This window comes from Gobio gobio, assembly GCF_949357685.1.
Source record: "Gobio gobio genome assembly, chromosome: 9".
Classification (NCBI taxonomy): Eukaryota; Metazoa; Chordata; class Actinopteri; order Cypriniformes; family Gobionidae; genus Gobio; species Gobio gobio.
Genome location: NC_137115.1, coordinates 9,139,666 through 9,164,359, shown reverse-complemented (window position 1 = coordinate 9,164,359; position 24,694 = coordinate 9,139,666). Strand labels below are relative to the sequence as shown.

General features: G+C 38.5%; 2 protein-coding genes across 3 annotated transcripts in view; both read left to right on the top strand.

Annotated features, from left to right (window-relative positions):
* Positions 1-729, top strand: part of LOC307131577 (beta-galactosidase-1-like protein 2) — a gene marked incomplete at both ends in the record, with an annotated part of 13,534 nt that extends 12,805 nt beyond the window's left edge. Inside the window, one exon of the mRNA XM_079825290.1 lies at positions 697-729. Within this exon, the coding sequence (XP_079681416.1) occupies positions 697-729 (33 nt within the window). The remainder of the gene's footprint in view (positions 1-696) is intronic.
* A 354-nt stretch (positions 730-1,083) lies between these two features.
* ilvbl (ilvB (bacterial acetolactate synthase)-like) lies at positions 1,084-23,140 on the top strand. Of its 2 annotated transcripts, XM_079826029.1 has the most exons (16): positions 1,084-1,150; positions 1,325-1,475; positions 3,292-3,493; positions 3,581-3,708; positions 7,691-7,829; positions 8,526-8,637; positions 8,729-8,828; positions 9,098-9,195; positions 13,818-13,954; positions 14,133-14,267; positions 16,985-17,099; positions 17,950-18,119; positions 19,771-19,841; positions 19,970-20,041; positions 21,733-21,838; positions 22,003-23,140. In XM_079826029.1, the coding sequence occupies exons 2-16, from the start codon at positions 1,374-1,376 to the stop codon at positions 22,179-22,181; spliced, it is 1,866 nt and encodes a 621-aa protein (XP_079682155.1). In that variant the 5' UTR covers positions 1,084-1,150; positions 1,325-1,373; the 3' UTR covers positions 22,182-23,140. The 2 variants fall into 2 exon arrangements, with proteins under 2 accessions (XP_079682155.1, XP_079682156.1); XM_079826030.1 differs by having other exon boundaries at positions 1,104-1,475; positions 22,003-23,111.
* The last annotated feature ends 1,554 nt before the right edge of the window (positions 23,141-24,694 follow it).

Sequence of the window (24,694 nt, the reverse complement as noted above, 5' to 3'; positions counted from 1 at the left end):
GCATCAAGAAAATTGTTTTGCATTGCAAGTTTTCTGAAATGTTATGTTTAAATATGAGAATGACAGATTATTTAATTGTTTTGGTGTGAATCCATTTCCAGAACAGAAATCTAAACATGGGATAAAACCAGGTTCAAAATTCTTGTTTCATTTTGTAGACATATAGAGTTTAAGGTTTTTACTCTGATGATTTTGTATGTTTCGTTTTATCCATAAATCAGAAAATACTGTGAACATCCAGAAAGCCAAAAAAGTCACCATGTTTTTAGGAACAAAATGTATAAATCAAGTGAATGTTAAATTAACAAATTCCTCTGTAAAAACTGGAGCGTGTCTATGTAGATGCTACTGAAATGAGAAATGTATTTTGAAATCTAGATGCAGATGTGTTATATACTACTAACCTTAATATTCCTCCAGTACTAGCTGTATTAACTAACTAATCACGGATCATACACATAAGCACAACATACATTAGTTGCAACAGGATTTTCTAAACACGATAACTTGCTAGACATAATACCACATAATAACAGCCTTATTTCAGACTACCAAATATATTTTTTTATTTTTTATTGTTGAGTTACAGTAGAAGATTTGATGTCACAAGTTTACAAGAAAATTAAAAAGATCCTGGAAGAAACGTTTGGTGTTATGCTTTATTATTACTGATATGTACGAATGTGTAACCTGCAGTACATAGGGGATGATTCTGTCAAAGTTCTTTAGAGTAAAGGTCATTTCAATGTTGAATGTTGCACGGTGTCACCTGCATTGATTGTGATACATTTAAATAAATGAGAAAATACATGTTATGTCTGCGTAATTGCAACAAAACACTCGTAAGTAATAAAATAATAAGCAAAACAACCCATTATTGACATTAGCCACGATTTTCCTGGTGGTTGTACAGTTCTACAGCGATTGAGTTACGTTTCAGTCTTCCATTGGATGACTGCGCTGTCAATCATGTTACGGCACAGACTGCTATTCTCAAAGGAATTAACGTAGAGCGCTGAATGGGCCGAGATGAGACAATTACTCAAACAGCGGAGCAGTTGTTCCGCCTATTGCGTAACTCTCACTCGGTCCCATTCAATGCGTTTATCGGCTTGAGCAACAACTGCAGAAGGGGAGGAAGAGCTGGCAGGTACTGTTGTCTAACCTTTACCAGGCCATGGCAGGATCAGACATGACAGCGTGCTAAATCTAATGACCACAGTATCGCTATTTGTCCAGTAACTACACGGTAAAAGGTCAACCTCGAAGCCCACTACATTGTAAGCGTTTTGTTCTATTTTGTTTTCCTGCTTTTGCTGGGCAGGTGTCAGACAGGTGGACATTAGGTCGTAAACCACCAACCCACTCTTGCGATGGACATTTCCGTGGTTTTAGGCTGCACTCTGGGTGCTGCCCTTGGGGGTGTGATCCTTGTATCCTATAAAATGGGCTTACTTTACCAGCTATTTCATAAGGTATGTCTATCTGTCTGTCTGTCTGTCAGTTAGAGACTTTCACCTAGTTATACAGTTAAACTTGAAGCAGTCATGCATATCATCAAATGTCTGTCTGTCTGTGATCTTATGAAATCATAATTGCATGTTTAATAACTACATTTATTGAAGTACTTGAACCAAATGAAGCAGTCTCTTGCATAATAATTTGTATATTTGTGTGACAGTTTAAATTTTTTTTCAATAACAAAAAAGACTATTATTGAGTGTCAGTAAAGTCAGACTGACATTATTTTTGTGGTTTTAATTATTATTATTATTATTATTATTATTATTATTATTATTATTTACATTTGTGTATTTTTATGTACATTTTCTGAAGCCAAATAATGGCTTTGTGTGAAGAACAGACTGAAATTTAGGGTGTTACTCACTGAAAACATGTAACACTTGCAAGTGGGTTGGATCCATCTCATTTTTAAAAAACATTATTCATGCTGTTTTATTTTACCTGATCAATTGATTCATCTGAAAAGATCAGACACAAAAAAGCAATTCATTAATCAATCAGACATCACTATTGTATCATGAACACTCATGAAGGCGAGAAAAGGCTTCTTTTTTTTAAACGTGAAAGCTTCATTCTTTGTAACTGCATGGAAAAAATAACAAGTACCTTCTAGAAAATGTCTCTTTTCTCTAGTGTACTGTAAAAATGAAGGTTCCAAAAGGGGGTTTTCATAGCGATGCAGTAGAAGAACCATTTTTGTTTTTTACAAAGAATCTTTCACTGAATAGTTCGTAATTGTGAAGAATATTTTAATAACATGAAGAACCTTTTATGCAATGGAAAGTTTCCTGGAACCATCAGTAATAATAAAGAACCTTTTAGCGTGTGGAGGAATCTATAATATGCATGTTATAGATCTTATTGTGAATTAAATTGTGCATAGGTTTAATTTTTTTTGACCTCATAATGTTTAATCAAAATTATAACTGGATCTTTTGGTGGAAATGACAGACTTCCCTCTGGTGATATATGCAGGACTCAAATCATTCAGTCCACTTAAAGGTGCACTATGTAACTTTTCCATCCATTAGAGGTTGCCTATTCAAAACAAAGGCGTAGTTTGATGACGTCACATTAACGTTAACGTATGGAATTATTAACGTTACTGTAGTATGATGCAGAACAGGACCGAGTGTTGTGGGAGCTGAGCAAGGCCGCTGGAGCGATTGTTAATAAGATGAATGCAACACGCCTCGCGAGCAGCGGGACTTTTATTATGCCACAGTCGCCGGCGCCACTTCCGCTTTTCTGGTCATGAGTATAGGTAATGCAGCTCTGTTTATCATAGATACATTTGAGTGTGTTGAAAATGATGTTATGACGTTACTCTGTGCGTTCACTCTGCGGCTGCTATGACACTTGTTCACACTGCAGTAAAAGTAAAGCGTTTCTGCAACCGAGGAAACAGAGGGTATCGCAAATATGACGCAATTGACAGGCGACTCCCTCACATGTCTCACCTTGGTTAAAATAGCAATTTTCTCACGATTTACAAATAGTTGGAAACATTTGGGATATTGTAAGTACTGAACAAAATACATAACACTGGCCTTGTGGTTTTTGGATATTTTACTGCAAAAATGTTACATGGTGCACCTTTAAACTTTACGCCTGCAGGCTTGCCTTCATCTGCCTCAACAACCAATTCATAGAACCTATATTTTATCTTTTCTGATAATCTGTTACTCTTGGATGCACATCACAATATAAAAGAAAAGATCTGTCACTACTTTCATTCATCATGATTTTAATGTTCATCACTCCAAGACAGAGAGACAGAGCCCTCGACACGGAGGAGAGAGTGTGGCGGAGGTTTTGCGGGCTCATGGGGTCAAATTCGTCTTCACATTGGTGGGAGGACACATCTCGCCCATCCTGGTGGCCTGTGAGAAACTGGGCATCCGCATTGTCGACACCCGCCATGAGGCCACAGCTGTGTTTGCTGCCGATGCCGTAGCAAGACTTTCTGGTAAGGCTGATCATAAGCAGAAGTGGACTAATCACATCTTGTTAGAAGCCGTAGAAGAAGCTGAAAATCTTCTCTTTTGCTGTTTAGGCACTGTCGGTGTGGCTGCGGTGACGGCGGGGCCGGGGCTGACGAACACAGTGACTGCGGTGAAGAACGCTCAGATGGCCGAATCACCGCTGCTTCTGATTGGTGGTGCTGCTGCTACTCTCCTGCAGGTCAGGAAGGGCCTTGTACACTTCATGCGCATGTCATCTGCTTTCTTTGTATTTGTATAGCACAATTTAATACAACAGGTTTTGCCCCAATTGTGCCAAATGTTGAGAGATCAAAGATCAAACACTCAGACAAAGGCCTGTACGATTAATCGAAAAATAACCGAAACCGACATTCAGAACCTCTAACCGACGTCTTTTTCCCATGTCGGTTATTTCGGTTTTCACGTGACTCCGCCCCGTCAGTAACATCAAGTGCAGTTTGCAGGCACACAGATGCAGGAGCAGTTATCGGTGTTTATAGATGCCCAGAATCACTATAGTAACTGCATGTTTTACACAGTTTATATACAGGTCAGTTAATTGTTGTTCTTATAGCCTACGCGCTGCCACACACACACACACACAGAGACGGCGCGCGCAAGCCCCGAAGCCAGATCGCTTTCACTTTCGTGCTCATAAAGTTTGTCAAGTACATGCGTTTAAAGGCTTGCCAGTTTCAACATTTAAAGCGATTGTGCACTATTCAAAAACAACAATACGGACAATGTACCGTTCAGGGCTCAGCTTTTTTTTGTGACAGAGAGCCGAGCCATGTCGCGTGTCTGACAACGCGCGTGTCCTAAAGGCAGGCCTCTTTCACCTGCATCCTCACAAAGTCATTTGTGTGTGGTTTAAGCCTTGCCAGTTTTCGACCATCAGATGTGTATTATGTTGAACTAATGCCTGATATATTGTGACAAACGAACACTCAGACAGACGCTTGTACATCACATGAAGATCGCGCGCAGAGAGCATCGCTGAAACGCAGTGTCAACGCCGTCCTGTGACTAAAGTAAAGTCACTAAGGCCCGGTTTCACAGACAGGGCTTATACTAAGCCAGGATTAGGCCTTAGTTCAATTAGGACATTTAAGTAACTTTTATAAATGTGCCCAAGAAAAAAACATTACTGGTGTGCATCTTTAGACAAAACAATGCCACTGACACATTTTAAGATTTGTCAGTGCAAGATTCTTTCAGTTAAAATAGCTCAAACATGCATTTTAGTCTAGGATTAGCTTAAGCATTGTCTGTGAAACCGGGGGAAAAGTAGCTTAGAAACTCAACCGTTATAGGCATATATTTTAATACCTTTTAAGTAAGTACAAACCACAGCTTCATAATGAATAGAGACGGTATGAGTAATTCACACACACAATCACTCTCTCATTAATGCATTTAAATACATGTAATGTAGGCCTACTGTGTTAATTTATCTGTATCTGATGTACAACAACCAGAAATCTGCCCCATAGACAATATCTGCTGAAAGTGAACCGTTTCCTTCAAGTACTTTAAAATCACAAAGAAATGCACTTTTTCATTAGAAAAAAAATTCCACCTTTTAATAGTAGAAAATATTTACAGTAGCCTACAAACCTTATCAGTGAACTTACTCAAAAACTTTGAGGGCAGAAAAAAACAAAAAAAAAACAACATAATCGTTCATTAATCGGAACCGAGGTAAAATGTTCAATTAATCAAGGTTTTTATTTTTGGTCAAATCGTTACAGCCCTACTCAGACAACATACTACAAGAAGAAAAAATCAATAAATAGAAGGAAACACTAACATATACAGTACATAGTAACGATCAACACCCGAGTCATAGTCACCTGCATATTTGCTCTCTGCTCTGGTTGGCCTATACCTCAATAACTGTCTTATCTTTTCTTCATTTTATGTCTTGTGCAAACACTAGATATTATCTCAGCTCAGGGTTATTTCTCAAGGAACTAGCCTTGAACCATGACAGCCAGGATTTGATTTATAAAAATCATTATAGGGAAAGTCACCCATGTCAGTCCAAACCTGTATGACAAATAAGTTTGGTTACAATTGACTTACATTTTATGGAACCACCCAGATGTCACAAACAATGAAAAATACACCGATCAGGCATACCATTATATCCTAATATTGTGTTGGTCCCCCTTTTGCCGCCAAAACAGCCCTGACACGTCGAGGCATGGACTCCACTAGACCCCTGAAGGTGTGCTGTGGGATCTGGCACCAAGATGTTAGCAGCAGATCCTTTATGTCCTGTAAGTTGCGAGGTGGGGCCTCCATGGATTGGACTAGTTTGTTCAGCACATCCCACAGATGCTCGATTGGATTGAGATCTGGGGAATTTGGAGGCCAAGGCAACACCTCAAACTCGTTGTTGTGCTCCTCAAACCATTCCTGAACCATTTTTGCTTTGTGGCAGGGCGCATTATCTGCTGAAAGAGCCACAGCCACCAGGGAAAACCGTTTCCATGAAAGGGTGTACATGGTCTGTAACAATCCTTAGGTAGGTGGTACGTGTCAAAGTAACATCCACATGGATGGCAGGACCCAAGGTTTCCCAGCAGAGCATTGCCCAAAGGATCACACTACCTCTGCTGGCTTGCCTTCTTTCCATAGTGCAAGTGCATCATGGCACCATATGTTCCCCAGGTAAGCGACGCACCTGGCCATCCACGGCCGGAAAACATGATTCATCAGACCAGGCCACCTTCTTCCATTGCTCCGTGGTCCAGTTCTGATGCTCACATGCAGCCCCATACTTAACAAACTACGATGCAGTGTGTATTCTGACACCTTTCTATCAGAACCAGCATTAACTTCTTGAGCAATCTGAGCTACAGTAGCTCGTCTGTTTGATCAGATCACACAGGCCAGCCTTCGCTCCCCACGTGCATCAATGAGCCTTGGCTGCCCATGACCCTGTTGCCTGTTCACCACTGTTCCTTCCTTGGACCACTTTTGATAGAGACTGACCACTGCAGACCGGGAGCACCCCACAAGAGCTGCAGTTTTGGAGATGCTCTGACCCAGTCATCCAGCCATCCAGCCATCACAATTTGGCCCTTGTCCAACTTGCTCAAATCCTTACACTTGCCCATTTTTCCTGCTTCTAACACATCAACTTTGAGGAAAAAATGTTTACTTGCTGCCTAATATATCCCACCCACTAACAGGTGCCATGATGAAGAGATAATCAGTGTTATTCACATCACCTGATAAATGTGAAGGTCATAATGTTATGCCTGATCGGTGTATGTGCTTATGAAAACCAGAACTTTTGATTTGATGATACATACAAGACATGTTGTTGTTAAATCCTTTCCCATAGCGCTGCATCTACTAATGGACCTATTGTACCGGAAGTGTGACGCTAAGGCCAGTTCACGCCAAGAATGATAACAATAATGAAACCTAATGTATAGCGATAAATACAACTTTCTGTCATGAAACTGCAGGCTGATAGGTCCTTAACTCAATCTGCTAGTAATCACATCATTCTCTGTAGGGCACATGCTCTACATGCTCCTGATGCATGAGCTCAACTTTCAAATACTAGGCCAGTGTTTGCTGTAGTAGTTTGCAGCGCGCTTTCAGAAACCCTTCACCTTCCCCAGCTCCACCTGCATAGGTCTGCTACAGTTAATTAATGTGTGCTATAGTGTGAAGCAGCAGTACATGCTCACAGCAGTATGTCTGTGTGTGTATTGGCAGTAGCAAGTCCTGTACTTGCTCTGCAGCAGCAATGATCTACAACAGCAACAAGATCAGCGGCATAGCAGATCTATTCCGCCAAGACCAAATACATTAACATGGTCATATCCATTACCATGCCAAACACTGAGTTGTCATGACAGAACTATATTAGCATCCACACCAATGCTCAGTAAATTTATGTTAAAGTCTGCCGCCTTAAATGCATGTGATTCTAATGATTGTTGAGTTGTAGTTGTGGTGTGGACTTACCTCATCTCAGGATTAGAATGATTATTATTAAAATGTATCTACATCATAAGTTTCTTAAAACGTAACATTATAGTTAGTTATTGTTCTTGGTGTGAACAGGGCTTTATTCAATTGAATCTCAGAGAAATAATTGTTGGGTGTCAGTTGCATCATACTTTGTCATTAATATTATTATCTGTGTTTTATTACAGGGTAGAGGTGCGCTACAGGATATTGACCAGATGTCCCTCTTCAAGCCTCTCTGTAAGTTCTGTGCATCAGTGAGGACCGTGAGAGAAATTGTTCCCACTGTGAGAAAAGCCTTGGCCGCCGCACAGTCTGGCACACCAGGTACAGTGGCGCTGAAACCCATTCCTGTAATCTTGTCTCATTTTGCCGAAATTCACTGTATTGACAGTGAAATGCCAATCACATGATTTGGGGGTGGGGTGGCTTTATATGAATGTATCTCTGAGGGGAACTGACTCTTCAGAGAAGTTGAATAATGCCTAATAAAGTAGTGTTTACAAGCTCAGTGCCAGGGTAACTGCTGTATTTTTGCTTTTTTCATAACTGCTGCCTACTGTGATTTTTTTTTATTTTCTTTTAGCACGCCTGCCAATTTTGTTTAGAGTTAGACCAATGCGAAAAAAGACAAATAGTTTAATTCAATAAAATATAATCATTTATTATTTTGACTCCCCTCTTTTGTCTTTTTAAACAGTAGCTTTACAGTTTATTATTTTACCATAGATACTGGAATTGTCTCAACCTAAAACGTGTAGTTCTATTCTAATATCAAAATTATCCGTAATGAATTTTCTATGGTGAATCCAATTCACTTTTTAAAGAAGCATTTAAAGAGTATTAATGAGTATTATTAGAAATAGTAGTAACCTTTTTCTACAAATTATCAGCTTTTTAACATGTTTTATCTCTAATATTTAAAGCAAAGTGAATTCCATTCATGAATTATTTAATTCTATGTAAATGAGCCCTGTTTGCAATTCAGTGAGTGTAATTCTATTTCTTTGATTTCTTCGACAGGCCCAGTGTTCATAGAGTTTCCCATAGACACGCTGTACCCTTACCATGTGGTGGAAAAAGAGTTTGCCCCTAAAAACACTCCCAAAGGGCTGATGGGGAAAATCATTGCATGGTACAAACATTTATCAGTATTCACATACTATTATTCATACATCCTGATGACATTTAGAAGTGTTTGATCGCTTATTCTTGTCATCCCTTAGGTATCTCAAGAATCATTTATCAAACTTGTTTGCTGGAGCTTGGGAGACGCGTGATCTGTCCCCACTTCCTGTTCATATCCCTCAAGCCACAGAGGATGAGGTAAAGCTTGCTGTGGCATTTTTCTGCAGGCTTGTATTGGAAGTTATTCTGTTGATGCAACTGATCAATTATATGATAGCGATTCAAGAAAAGCTCATCATCATCATCATCCAGCCTCAATAAAGCACATAACGTGAATTACGCCAGCGAAAAAAAACAAAGCTGAAGGAGAAATGTTGAAATGTTGACTTTTGCCCCAAAAAAACATAACATAAGATAAGATCACATTGCACTTGAATGGCTCTTGAATGACCCTTTACTCCTCACAGGTCCAAAGGTGTGTGGAATTGGTGAGCAGAGCCAAGAAACCCGTCATATTGCTCGGCAGTCAGGCAACATTACCCCCCACACCAGCTGATGATGTCAGGTAAAACTCTGCTTTTGTCTCTTGAACAGTTCAGGGGGCCGCCTTTTTGGGTTTGAGCTTCTGGGCCCGTATTCATAAAGATTCTAAGAGTCCTCTCAGAAAACTCCTAATTTAGCTTAAAAACTTTTACGTGGGAGTCTTAGCTTAAGAGCTATTCGGGACCGATCTGAGAGCAACTCTGAGCTGGGAAAATACAAAAACTTTTATCTTAGTGAAGAGGCTGACGGTTAGGCTGACCCCGTTGCTACGTATGACACAGTCTTTTGAAGACTGTGATTGGTTGGTTGTCCAAAAAGGGGAAAAAAGGAGTGCTTTTAAGTATAGGGTCTATTCTAAGCCTTCACTTTGAAATTACAAGCGCAAATTGTCCTATTTTACCGTTCTCTCTCACTTCCACACACATTATATATATATGTTAGTGCTGTCAAACGATTAAAATATTTAATCGCGATTAATCGCATTAATGCCATAGTTAACTCACAATTAATCGCACATTTTTATTTATTCTAAATGCCCCTTGATTTCTTTTTGTCCCATTATTTTTTCTTATTTTAATGCTCTTATCAACATAGAAAAGTGGATCGGCTTGCTTTGTTCAAATGTTTGTTTTATTGAAAACAACATTGGCATACTGTAGAGTTCGATTTCACACCAACATTCTCACTTGAAGCAGTCATTCACACTTGGAGCAAATAATCGCTCACACAATGTAACACTGTCCATCAATAAAAGGGTGAAAAAAATACTTTGTTGCACAAACAGCCCCTTCAACAGCCCTTTCTAAGGGATCAAAACAGGGTGATACAAAATAAAATTACAAAGTGCACATGCAAGGTAAACTAGGACTCCGCCTATAGTGCAGTTAAACCAGGGGTCGCCAACTAGCGGACTCCGGTCCCGCGAGATGCGTCCATCCGGACCGCGAAGCCTTTTGACCTAATGAAACAGTTAACGTTGCAATGCTCAGTTACTACGTTCAGACCCAGACGCGCGGTCAAGCATGCAGTGAAGAAGAGACTGATGGTGCGCTCACACCGAACGCGAATGATGCGACATGCACGCCGCTTAATCCGCGCCGCAGAATGTCTATTTGCGTCTTTGCATTGACTTAAATCACTCGTGCAAAACGCTTCATTCGCGTCCGGTGTGTAGGCTACGCACCATCAGAGCAGAAAGCAGCGCTCAAGACAAGCACTTTTAGTTGAAGACCCCTGAGTTAAACCATGGCTTAATACGTTTCTCATTTCGGCGTCTCACGCTTGCCATCCACGTCTACTCTTTTAATGGCCGAAACAAGTGTGGGCAGCCGCACGTGTCTGATGTTTTGTTTCTGGTCTAGCTACATCCGGAGTGGTGTTGTAGTTTTTCTAACGTTACTAGTTGTTGCAACAGCATGTGAAAAAACTACAAAGTTTGTTAGACCAAAAAGAACGTTAATCTCGCGATAAAAAAATTAACGCCGTTAAAATAGGTTTGCGTTAACGGCGTTAATAACGCGTTTAACTGACAGCACTAATATATGTATATAAATCCTTTTATTATTTACCATGCTGTTAATTTCCTAAAAGGTATTTGATTGGCTTAGAATTATAAACATTGTTCCACTATTTCCAATTGCTGGCATGTCTATTTAATTGTCAAAAGTTGGAAGTTGGATTTAATGCAACAAACATGATCCCTGCACGATCTAATCTATAGTGTCTTATTCAGTCACTGTTATCCATTGTCTGCAACACATTTCTTCTCCCTCTTCGTCTTCCTGCCATTTTCTCCGCTGCTAAAGGAACTCTTAAGCCTCTTAAAAGTCCTCGTCCGTGCTCCTAACAAATTTGATCTTAAAGGGTTAGTTCACCCAAAAATGAAAATTCTGTCATTAATTACTTACCCTCATGTCGTTCGACACATCTTCGGAACAGAAATGAAGATATTTTAGTTGAAATCTGATGGCTCTGAAAGGCCTCCATTGGCACAATGGCACTTTACACTCTCAAGACCCTTAAAAGGTACTAAAGACGTTGTTACAAAGTCCATCTCACTACAGTGGTTCTAAAATAACTTTATGAATCGGCGAGAATAGTTTTTGTGCGCAAAAAAACCCTAAATAACGACTTACATAGTGATGACGATTTCAAAACAAGGCATCATGAAGCTTCGAAGCGTTATGAATCAGTGAGCCGAATCATGATTCTGATCGCATGTCAAACCGCCAAACTGCTGAAATTTGGCGATTCAAACCGCTGATTCGACTCGCTGATTCATAACGCTTCGAAGCTTCATGATGCCTTGTTTTGAAATCGTCATCACTATGTAAGTCGTTATTTAGGGTTTTTTTGCGCACAAAAACTATTCTCGCCGATTCATAAAGTTATTTTAGAACCACTGTAGTGAGATGGACTTTGTAACGACGTCTTTAGTACCTTTTAAGGGTCTTGTGTAAAGAGTGAACCGTGCCATTGTGCCAATGGAGGCCTTTCAGAGCCATCAGATTTCAACTAAAATATCTTCATTTCTGTTCCAAAGATGAACGGAGGTCTTACGGGTGTCGAACGGCATGAGGGTAAGTAATTAATGACAGAATTTTCATTTTTGGTTGAACTAACCCTTTAAGACCTCTTTTAAGGGTTAAGATACTTTCTGAATTACTTTTTTCTTTACTAGGATTTTTTAGTTAATTTTAAGAGTAAATGCCCTCATTTCTAAGAATTTTCTTAGAATTTTGTCACTAGGAGCTACTCTTTGCATTAAGATTCTTTATGAATACGGGCCCTGACCTTTAGGTCACCTACCCTAAATTAAAAATGTAATTTACATACTCAGACATGAACAACAATTCTTGCTCAGCCTTACTTTGTACACAAATTACATTTAATGTATTTAAGCATAAAGCTTAAGATAAAAAAAGTGAAATGAAAGTAGCAACAAATTTTTTCTTTTGTATTGTGATGTACATCCGAGTGTAACAGATTATCGGAAAATAAAAAATATAGACCGGAACTTGGTTAAGTGCTTCGGTTGTTGATTGGATGTTGAGATGTGTGGGTTGGAGGAAGATTAACGTGAGTTTGCAGGACATGCATACACGTGCTGGTTCATGTTTAGAACACAGAGTATATGAAATATGTCCTTAAAGGGTTAGTTCACCCAAAAATGAAAATAATGTCATTTATTACTCAACCTCATGCCGTTCCACACCTGTAAGACCTCCGTTTTTCTTTGGAACACAAATGAAGATATTTGTGTTGAAATCCGATGGCTCAGTGAGGCCTGCATAGCCAGCAATGACATTTCCTCTCTCAAGATCCATTAATGTACTAAAAACATATTTAAATCAGTTCATGTGAGTACAGTGGTTCAATCGTATAAAGCGACAAGAATATTTTTGCTGATTCGAGACACTGATTCATAATGCACCGAAGCTTCATGAAGCAGTGTTTTGAAATCGGCCATCACTATATAAGTCGTTATTTCGTTTTTTTGGCGCACCAAAAATATTCTCGTCACTTTATAATAATAATATTGGAACGGCATGAGGGTGAGGAATTTTTGGGTGAACTTACCCTTTAAGAACTTGAAACATGTTTCCTCTGGTCCGTATGTGATCTATGATCCACATGGCTAGTGTTGTTAAACTCATTGCGTTGTTCTGGGCTGAAACCGCTCTCATGTGTGCTCCGCATGTTCTTACATATTATATATTGTTACAGTCACATTTCCCATGTGTTTGTAGTCAAACTCCAGCTCTAAATGCATCTCGGGGGAAATGCAAACAACACTTTTGTGTTGTTGCACATAGGAAACAAGCACTTACGACCCATGTCTCTAAACAATGAGGGAAGACTAACAAGACAAAAGTGATACTGTCTCATGCATAATGCCTCAATTATATCTTATGCATACTACAGTGATTTGGATTGAATGAGCTCTTTGTCATGAATAAATGCAGAGAAGTGCCCAGAAATGTGCTCATTCAGTCCCTACTGAAGCCCTGGCAGCCAATCACCACTCTGGATCTTGCCGGATTTATGCCAGAATCTGTGACGTTACTTCGATTTTGCTTATCAAACCAGAAGTACGAAATTTCTCTAAACAATGTTAAAAAATTTCCACTTATGGATTAATTATCCAGTATGTTTAGTGTTTTCAATGTTTTACATGTCTTTTGGGGTTTCATGACCCTTTAAGCACACCAAATAATTGGAGAAGTCCTGCGTACGTTACCAGAAAATAAAGTCTAGCGAACCGGAAGATGCAGATATGAGATTTTGATTAAACATTATATTATCAAAATATCAAAATGTTTTAAAAAAATTAAACATGCACCGACAAATTATTACCAATAAGATCTATAACATGCATTTAGAAAATAGATAGGATGAGTTTTCATTTCATGCTGACTTTTAAGATCCTAAGGACATCCATATAAATACAGTATGTCCAAACATTTGACTGGTACTGTATGGAATACATTGATCAAAGAAAAGGCATTTGGCAAAGTCCAAAAAAACAACACATTATGTACTTTATTGATCAAAAGCCTCTGACTAGATAAAAGCACCCATAAATCATCTGTTGATAACTCAGTCAATTTTTAGTCACAAGATTTTTTTTTATGTTTCTTGCAGAAATGCCTTAGAATCTTTAGGCATTCCCTGCTTCCTGGGTGGAATGTCCCGAGGGATGCTGGGAAAGAACAGTCCACTGCACATTAGGCAGAACAGGAGAGATGCCTTAAAAGATGCTGATCTTGTGCTGCTGGCAGGTGGGAAACAGCGCCAGCTACTGTACAATTGGAATATGTGCCGAATTTGTGTTGTGTACAGCTCTTTGTATGTTTTAGAAAATCTGGAAATATTAGTGAACTTGGAACTGGCTTGGAAGTGGGAAAGTGTGTGTTTTGCATAGTTCTTGTTCCTGAATGTAATTGTTTTGGTGGATAGGTACGGTGTGTGATTTCAGACTGAGTTACGGAAGAGTGCTGAACAGACGGAGTAAAATCATTGCAGTCAACAGAGACAAGAGTCAGCTACTAAAGAACTCAGACATGTTCTGGAAGCCAACAGTGGCCATTCAAGGTGAACAATTATTTTACTTTGACATAATATGCTATAGTTATAGTATAGTTACAACAAAAATAGTAGATATACACTACCTTTCAAAGGTTTGGGGTCTTTTGTGCTCACCAAGGCTGCATTTATTTAATCAAAAATACAGTAAAAACGGCAATACTGTGAAACATTATTACAATTTAAAATAACTCTTCTATTTGAATATTTTTTTAATATGTAATTTATTCCTTTGATCAAAGCTCAATTTTCAACATCATTACATGTTCTCATCTCATGATGAATAGAAAATGTCCTTATATTTTTTAGAAATGGAAACCTTTTAGAACATTATAAATGCCTTTACTGTCACCTTTGATCAATTTAATGCTTCCTTGCTGAATAAAATTAAATTGTACTAACCCCAAACTTTAAAACTTTTAATATATATATTATTATTTTTTCCTCAGAATTGTGAGATAAAAAGTTGCAATTACATTTTACTTTATTTTTTATTCTGTGGCGGAAACAAGCTTCCATAGATTTGTCACAAAAAAAGCTAATACATTTACATGAAATGCCTCTAATAAAACTAGACATTATTTATGTAACTTTATGTAAAAACAGTGATAATCAGCAGCATTTAACTAAATATTTTTGATTGAAAATAGAAGACTTAATAAGCAGAGGTTTAAATTAATCAGTGAACCAGTTTACTAAAATGAAACTTAAAAGATATATAACATCAGGGTTCCCACTCGTCCTGGAAAACCTTGAAAACCTGGAAAATTGATGACAAATTTTCCAGTCCTGGAAAACACATGGAAAATTAGAGAAAATGTAAAATGTCCTGGCAAATCTTGTTGTTGTCTGGGAAAATTCTTAAAAAAAAAGTTATTTCTTTAGCCGAGTATAAAGAGTTTATCACTGGCCAAAACAATTAGCGCTAGTTGCAGAAAGCACATGTTCAGGAATGCTGAGTTTGATACGTATGAGTAGTATTTTGAATAATGATGTTTAGTCTTGTGTTGCCACTTGCAGCTGTTAGCTAATGCTATTAACTGCTCAAATGTATGCAGTGAATGTTAACCCATAAGCTGCTCCCTAAACACATAATTTTGATATAAAGTCACATTTGTGTGTAATAAAGTCAGAATTGCAAGATATAGTCAGAATTGCGTGATATAAACTCGCAAGTCTTTTCTTCACAATTGACTTTTTTGCGCAGTTGCGAGTTTATATCTTGCAATTCTGACTTCTTTTCTCAGAATTGTGAGATCTAAACTGCAATTGCAAGTTATAAAGTCAAATTCTGAGGAAAAAATAATTTTTATATCACAAATATGTAAATTCGCAATTGCGAGAAAGTCAGAATAGCGAGATAAAAAGTCACAATTACCTTTTCTTTCTATTCTATGGGTGTAAACAAGCTTCCATAGTCATAATGTATGATTAAGAGCTCATATTGAAAAATGCTGGATTGTTAAGTAATGGCAATAAACTGTACGGCTTTTAAAGACTTAGAAAGCAATATTTGGCATGATTAGGGTTGGGTATCGTTTGGGTTTTTTCCGATACCGGTGCCAAACCGATACTTTTAAAACGGTACCGGTGCCTAAACGGTGCCTGAACCGATACTTTAAAAAAAGAGCCACAAAACGAGGTGGATGAGATTAAAGAATGGCTTTTTATTGATTTTTTTTTATTATTATTTAAATTGAACAATTTATTACAAGTTTAAAGTATACTTAAATATGTAAATATAAATAAATACAAAACACAATTTACATAACAAATTCACAGTAAAACTAAAGCCACCTAACCCAACTACAATAGGCCTAATTTAACTCTAAATACAGTAATAACAGCAGTAGTCTGTATTCTTGGTATGCTACAAACCAGCTTCAAGCTTTAGCTTTATTTTGCAGAAATATGACCATATTCTCTGGCTAAATATTTTAGAGCGCATCACCTTATTGTTTCCATGGAGACGCGTCATGCTTCTCACATGACACACAGCTGCTACAATAGCGCTGTATGACAGCTCACTCAGCTGTATCGGGTTTATTTCGCTTTTTCTTTTTTAATCAAAATATTCACAAACTTTCTAACTATGTCATGAACTATCTGATATTCTGATTTTCAAATATGTGTGTGAGTAAATGTGTGTTAGTTGATCTATACTGCGCGATGGGCGGCGCCACGTTAGTTTGCGCCTCAGAGAATCGGATCTGTCGGATTTACATCACATACATGTATCTTCATCTCACGAAATACATGAAAGTAAGTGACGTGCTGAACTGGGAGAAGAATAGAGTAAACTGTATAGTCACTATATAATGTGTATCTGATGTGAATAAAACACTAAGTTATCTTAACTGTCTGAAAGGATTGTTTTTGCCACTTCCATAGACATCATTGTGTATTTTTTGCTAGTACTTATGAGCATTTAAATGTCTGAAACCTAAAATAAACATGATGTGGATGAAAACACTGAATAGTTGTGATATGTGACGAGCGCTGAGCATCTCTGGCTCAGCGCCGGCCAAAGCGCGAAAGCACGTTTGATATATTGGCACCGGGTTTCGGTACCCAACCCTAGGCATGATCCTTGTCTTTTATTCCCGCCATAGTAAAATTAAAAACGTCCTGGAAAAGTACTGGAAAATGGTTGCTGAAAAAGAGTGGGAACCCTGAACATACTGCTGTTTGTTACGTAACAAGGTTTCCTTTCCCAACTGATTCAGGCGATGCTGGTTCCTTCCTCCTGCGTCTCTCGAAAGCCCTGAAGGGACACAGATGCCCAGAGGAATGGCCTCAGAAACTGAAAGAGGCAGATGACATCAAAGAGAAAGCTAACAGGTGATCTTATTCCAGCTGTTGTACTGGTGCTTGGATTCATTGTCTGTGGTGGTGACACTGACCCTTTTCCACCGACATGGTTCCGGTTCCCAGCCTGTATCCATTCTCGAACCGCTCCACCCATTTCCACTGCAGAAAATTGGGTTCCAGGCTGGAAAGATCGGTTCAACTCCGGCTCTAAAAACTTGTTGGGCTGAACCCGAAATCTCCTCCTAAACCCTCAATCACTAATCACCACTTGAAGGAGTGAATGAAAACAAGTGAGCTGATTCGGACAGCCGTTGAACGTATATCGGTTGTACACTCGTTATTGCGGGGCAATGTGGGATTGAATGAGTGCACTCAATAATGTCCACTATGGTTTTGTACACCACTACAAATGGCTGTCCCCTCAAATAATGCCCTATTTGAGGGTATAGGGATTGATTTCAGATTCAGCCCCAGTCTCAAATGGAGTCGGTTCTCTAGAATCACTCCCAGTACTGTGAACAGCAAAACAGATTTGCCTGCACAAACACCTGACGCACAATGTTTTTGTAGGCTGGTTATTGTCACGGAAACAACACATATCAGCATTACATCACAGTTTGTTCCTCAGATCTGTGGTTCACAACAGGCTCCACTTCGCTTGGCCGAGATCAGGCTCTGGCCCTAGAATGTGAACTATTCTGGTGGAAAAGGGGCAGACCTACACTACATAGCCAATCCCCACATACACACCTGTTAAACATTTAAAAACAATTTGCAGTAATCCCTCCTTTTATTTAAAATTGGTGTCCATATACTTTTGGCCATGTTTGATGCTATCTACCCGTATATTTTATGTTAATGCTCTTTTTTTTGTCCTCAGAGCAAAAGCAGATGAAAAGACAGAGAGGCATTTGAACCCTTTGAGTGTTTTGCACCATGTGGATGAGCTCTTGGCTGAGGACAGCATCATCGTGGCTGATGGGGGTGATTTTGTCGGCAGCGCTGCATATATCATGAGGCCAAGGGGCCCACTCCGCTGGCTGGACCCAGGTTAGACAGAAGATTCCTATGTTAATGTCTCCAGCATTCGTATCGTATGCATATGAATGGAAGTCAGTGGAACAGTACTCATTGCTATGATGCAGTCTAAATCCTGAAATCCTCGCAGATACCATTTCTTTCTAAAAAGGAACATAGTTGTGAGGATACTGCCTTTTCTTGTTAGGGTTAGGTCTAGTTTAGTTGGTAAGGGCAGGGATAGGTAATGTTGTTCCTGCGGTTATCCTGAAGACATTGGTTAGCTTGTTCAGGTGTGTTTGATTAGGGCTGGAGCTAGGGCTGTACGATTAATCGAAAAATAACCGAAACCGACATTCAAAACCTCTAACCGACGTATTTGTCGGTTATTTCGGTTTTCACGTGACTCTGCCCCGTCAGTCACATCAAGTGCAGTTTGCAGGCACTCAGAGAGATGCTGGAGCAGTTACCTGTGTTTATAGATGCCCAGAATCACTATAGTAACTGCATGTTTTACACAGTTTATACAGGTCAGTTAATTGTTGTTCTTATAGCCTACGCGCTGACACGCACACACACACACAGACGGCGCGTGCAAGCCCCGAAGCCAGATCGCTTTCACTTTCGTGCTCATAAAGTTTGTCAAGTACATGCGTTTAAAGGCTTGCCAGTTTCAACATTTAAGGCGATTGTGCACTATTCAAAAACAACAATACGGACAATGTATCCGTTCAGGGCTCAGCTTTTTTCTGTGACACAGAGAGCCGAGCCATGTCGCGTCTCTGACAACGCTTGCGCGCCCTGAAGGCAGATTCACCTCACAAAGCCTCACAAAGCTTGTCATTTGTATGTGGTTTAAGCCCTGCCAGTTTTCGACCATCAGATGCGTATTATGTTGAACTAATGCCTGATATATTGTGACAAACGAACACTCAGACAGAAGCTCGCACATCACGTGAAGATAGCGCGCAGAGAGCAGCGAAGAAACGCCGTCCTGTGACTAAAGTAAAGTCACTAAAGTAGCTTAGAAACTCAACCGTTATAGGCATAGATTTTAATACATTTGAAGTAAGTACAAACCACAGCTTCATAATTAATAGAGACGGTATGAGTAATTCACACACACAATCACTCTCTCATTAATGCATTCAAATAAATGTAATGTAGGCCTACTGTGTTAATGTATCCGTATCTGATGTACAACAAGCAGAAATCTGCCCCTTAGACAATAACTGCTGAAAGTGAACCATTTCCTTCAAGTACTTTAAAAGCACAAAGAAATGCACTTTTTCATTAGAAAAAAAAGTCCACCTTTTAATAGGAGAAAATATTTACAGTACAAACCTTATCAGTGAACTTACTTAAAAACCTTATGAGGGCAAAAAAAAAAAAGAAGCTAAATAATCGTTCATTAATCGTAACCGAGGTAAAATGTTCAATTAATCAAGGTTTTTGATATATCCCTGATATAGGGTCTAACATTAGGGGTGTTAGATTCCATGTTTTTTGGAGTCGACTCTGACTCCGACGCCATCCAACTCTATGAGAGCCAATGAGAGTAGAGTTTAGCCCACCCACACAAGAAGTTTGTGCCAAATGTTAATGAAAAATGTGGCAGTGATTTCAGTTACACTTATTTTGATGACCGTAGTGTTTAATTCATTGTGGCTTGTTTTTGCACCAGGGGCTTTTGGGACTCTGGGTGTTGGAGGAGGGTTTGCTTTGGGAGCTAAACTTTGTCGACCTGAGTCGGAGGTAAGATCTTAAAGTTAACTTAAACGCATTTTTTATTTCTTGTTAAATATGTGTTTCTCAGATCTACAGTTTGAGCTTTAATCACATTATAATTGTGCATGTAAAAATGGCCAATATCCTGTTAACAGGTATGGATTGTTTACGGCGACGGTTCCCTCGGATACAGCGTGGCTGAATTTGATACCTTCACACGCCACAAGGTAACTTTTACAGCATCAGGATTAAGCATCAGAATGTATGTTTTGTAAAAACCCACAACATTTCTTTTAGTTCACCCAAAATGATATACTCTCATACCGTTCCAAACCCACAAGACCTTCGTTCCTCTTTGAAACGCGAATGAAGATATTTTTAATGAAGAGATTATGTCCCTCCATTGAATGTGTATTCTATCAAAAGTTTGATGCTTCAAAACATTCATAAATAAATCCTTAATTGAATCGGGCGGTTTAATCCAAGTCTTCTGAAAAGACATTATCACTTATATAATGAACAGATTTTATTTAGTTGAATAGTTGATATTTAATTATGAATTTTTTCTGTTCATGTATAAACATTGATCAGTGAAGCTCAACTGCAGCTTAGCCACACTTGCTTGATGCATGAGAACAAACCTCATTGGATTTTGCGGAAGCTCTCAAGTTTATATGTGAATAAAAGCCTAAATTAAATCTGTCCATCATGTAAAGTGATTGTTTCTCTTCAGAAGACTTGGATCAAACTGTTCAATGTATTTGGATTACATTTACAATATTCTTTACAAACTATTTAAAGCTTGAAAATTTCTTTCAATGGATGAATGAAAGTCTTATGGGTTTGAGGGTGAGTAAATGATAACAGAACCTTCATTTTGGGGGGAACTGTCCCTTTAAATCAAGGTGTTAAAGTCCTCATGAAATCAAAATCAGGGTGCTTTCACACTTGGTTCGATTGCCTGGACCGAACCCGAGTTTGATTGCTCCTGCCCCCGCTGGACTGTGTCAATATCATATTATTTTGGTCCGAACCGGGGTTTGTTTGCAAAGCAACTGCTGTTTACCCGGTTGCTTAGTAACGACAGCGAGCGTGAAGGCGGCAAAATGCATAGCATTGCTCACCTCACTTTTATATTTTTGTTTTTTAACCGTTGGTTTTGTTTCTAAAGCTTCAGTGCGTAATGGCACTTGCGTCTATATTTTTTAAGTGGACTCTGGTACGGTTCGTGGGTGCGCACCCGAGTTCTGAAGACCGCGTTCACATCATCCAAACGTACCGAACTCTGACGTCAATCGAACCCGGGTGTGCACCAAAACTGCTAGTGTGAAAGCACCCTCAATCTTATTTACTTTGTTAGCACACATTACAGGTCTTAGGGTAAACAATGAATCCGTGCAAGTTAATACATAGAAAAAAAATGTTTGCCATGGTAATATTTAATCAAAATCTGAAAAGTAACTTCCGGTCTGGAATGGCGTTCCTTTTCCGATGACGGGAGTTTGACGGCTTGGGTTTGAATATCCTTAACCACTCCCCTCCAACCGTTAGTCTGCTATGAGTGAGAGATGGAGAGGAGGAGCGCTGAAGTAAAACCCTGCTCTCTTTTCAATATTTCGTTTCACTTGGAAATATGTCACAGCACTGAAATAAAATCAGTTGCAACTTCCGGTTCACTGGGACTTTAAGTGTAAATTCCAGGCCAAGTTTCAAAAGCATCCGTGGCATGTTGTTCACTTGCCTCCATTGTAAGCTCACAACTATCAACACTTGAATATATTCTGTAAAAATGTATGCTGTCAATTAGCTTGTATTTACAAGCTAATTGGAAAATATTCCTTCAAAAGCATATTTGTTGTGGCTTCTTTCTTCTTTTCTCTTAGTAACTTTTAATGACTCCCTTGTCATCTCATGTTAGACCCCAGTGATCGCTCTGGTGGGAAATGATGCGTGCTGGAGTCAGATCTCCAGAGAACAAGTGCCTATGCTGGGGAGCAACGTGGCCTGTGGTCTTGCCTTTTCAGGTGAGGTGCAATCATTAAAGTGTTGTTCACTGCATTTGTTTATATGTCAATGCTATGTTTCGAATCCACAAAATGTTTAAATCTAATAAACTAGCTAATTTCCAAGGGAATATATTGGAAATTGATCAGTTCTAGTGATGTGCGGCATCTTCTCTTCCTTGCAGATTATCACATTGTAGCTGATGGTTACGGCGGAAAAGGTTACCTGATTGGTCGAGAGGATGAGTTGCAGCTTGGCGACATCATTAAAAAGGCGCAGAAGGAGTGCAGAGAGGGAAAGGCAACTCTGCTGAATGTTCTGATCGGAAAGACCAACTTTAGGGAAGGTTCAATCTCAGTTTAGAGAGAGACACTGTGTACCATCCTGCCTAGATACCCAAAGTCTTTCTTGTGTTGTCATGCTCAAAATATACAGACACAGCCTTTACTAAGTTATATAGTGTCAGCTGATTTGAAAGGAGATCAACGCAACTACATATCAGATGTTCAGAAACATTTCTTATTTTATGTTTGACTAATACAGTTCAAATCAAAACCTTCAAGGACATGTCTGGGTCGTATTTCATCCTAAAACCGAAATAAATAAATGATGTAATGTTTAGGAAATTAAGCCTGCGTTTAAGACCATTATGATTTATTTCTAGTGTGACATACTTATAACCCAAATTCTCATGACCATAAAGCAAAAAAGGGAGAATATATTATTTAAATGACATATAATGTCATTTTTTTTCTGGGCTGAAATGTGAGCTTGGACATGTTATGCAAGTACTGTTTTTATTGAGCTGAAATGGAGCAAGCACAGTGCCTTCACTCTGTCCAGTAAATATTGATTGATGATTGAATATATGATGTATAATATTGAATATATAATTTTTTTGTGTGCCTGTATTTACTGAATGTTAAACTGTTCTTGTGCAGAAAATTTGCTAGAAATATTTTTCAAAGAACTTTGTGTGAATCAAATGGCTCTATCTTTGTTTAGTTAAAAATGTCAATCTTAACCAAAGTAATATCCTAACAGATACTTGGAAGTGCAGTCCTGTTTTTTGCTGCAATATCAGACCTGGATATACCATAACGCCTCTCCTCGCTCGGTTTGTGATTGCTCTCCTCAGCATCACCCACAAAATGACCATGTGGATATGGCAACATAATTTATCAAGATTTGTTTATGTAATAAAATAAAAAAAAGTGTTACCATTGTTCATAGTCAGACTGTCATGCCAACCACTGCATTTTTTAGTCGTCATTCATCAGTTATTGGTAAAAGTTGTACAAAAGTAATATAACCAAATAATGAAAACAGCACTTCTAAGACCATCACTTCGGCATCTGTTCCGGCCCAGTAGTCGCTACTTTATGGGCCTTTGTGTTGTCTGCTCACAAATCCCCCTCTAACCACAGTTACCTGTTTATTATGTAGATTTTCATGTGCAGTCAGTGAAAAGCAATCAAATACATGGCCAGCGGGTGAAAAGAGAGAACACTAGAGGAAGAAAGTACTGAAGATAAGGATGCTCTTGTGTCTCTGCGCAAGAGGCTATATAAAACTTGACGCTTCATTAACCACAGGCACATCATGACCTGTCCAAAATAGAGCAAGCCTTGCCATTAACCCATTAACTTTATTATGGTAGGCAGCATTTGAATAGGAACATATCCTACTTTCACTGAGACTGAACTGCTATAAAAAGGGCAACTTACAGACTTGAGCTCTTTTACAGCCATCTGCCATTGAGCTGCATGTTTGCAAATTTTAGATATGATTAGGTATATTATAAATATTGTGACCTTATTTATAGTTTTATATATATATATATATATATATATATATATATATATATATATATATATATATATATATATATATTGTAACCATATCAGATTTTTTTACCAATAGGGCAGAACATCAAACACTTTCAGAATCCAATGTTTAATTTATCAGCAAATTTCCATGATTTTCCAATGTATATGCATTTTCAAACAAGTTGGGATTCAAAATGCCCATTGCAAATTACTAATATCTGCATCTTTATATGAATTCAGTTGTGCCCAATAAATGAGGGTCTGACTGCAGAGCCACAGTTTTACCCCGCAGCAGTTTTGCCCGCGCATGCTCATTTCGTCGTGAGAGTTTTATGTCGTGGAGACGCATGTTACAGCACTGGAAGGGATTAATTTCCCGACGTTTTCAAAATGCTCTTCTTGCACTTATTCTTGTCAGAGGTTAGGGACAACAAAAACGCTAGCATGTCATACTTTTATAACCCTGAAATTTTAATTTATTTATTTCTTTTGTATAATATGCTTGTATAATTGTATAGTTCGTGATCAATGATAATGGTAAAATAAGGGTATGTTTAAAATGTAAATTGTGAATTTAATAAATAAATGTAAATTACATTGTATTCTAGGTTATGTCTCCTACAAATTAATAATATGCTCACACTTTCAGCTTGTTTGAAATTAAGTTTTATTTGTGTTCAAAGTTATGCATTTACCCCAGGCATAATTCATCAACCTGAGGAATTAGAGTTATCTTGACTTCAGACTAATAATTACCCTTTGAGTGTCTATTCGAAAGTTTTGTTTGTTATACCAGGGTTATATATATATATATATATATAATGTATGTATACTGTTCGTTTTTGGAGGGAAAACGTAAAATATTAAAGTGTTCATGACACAAGCATTGTTTTATTTCAGTAAAGGAGCATGAAGGCCTGCGAGCAACAGCCTATGCAAAAAATAACAGCAGAAGCAACAGTAACCATTAGATAATTTTATGACAGAACAGAAGTGAAACTGCGCATGCGCGGGCAAAATTGCTGGGGTGAAATTGCTGCTGGGGTA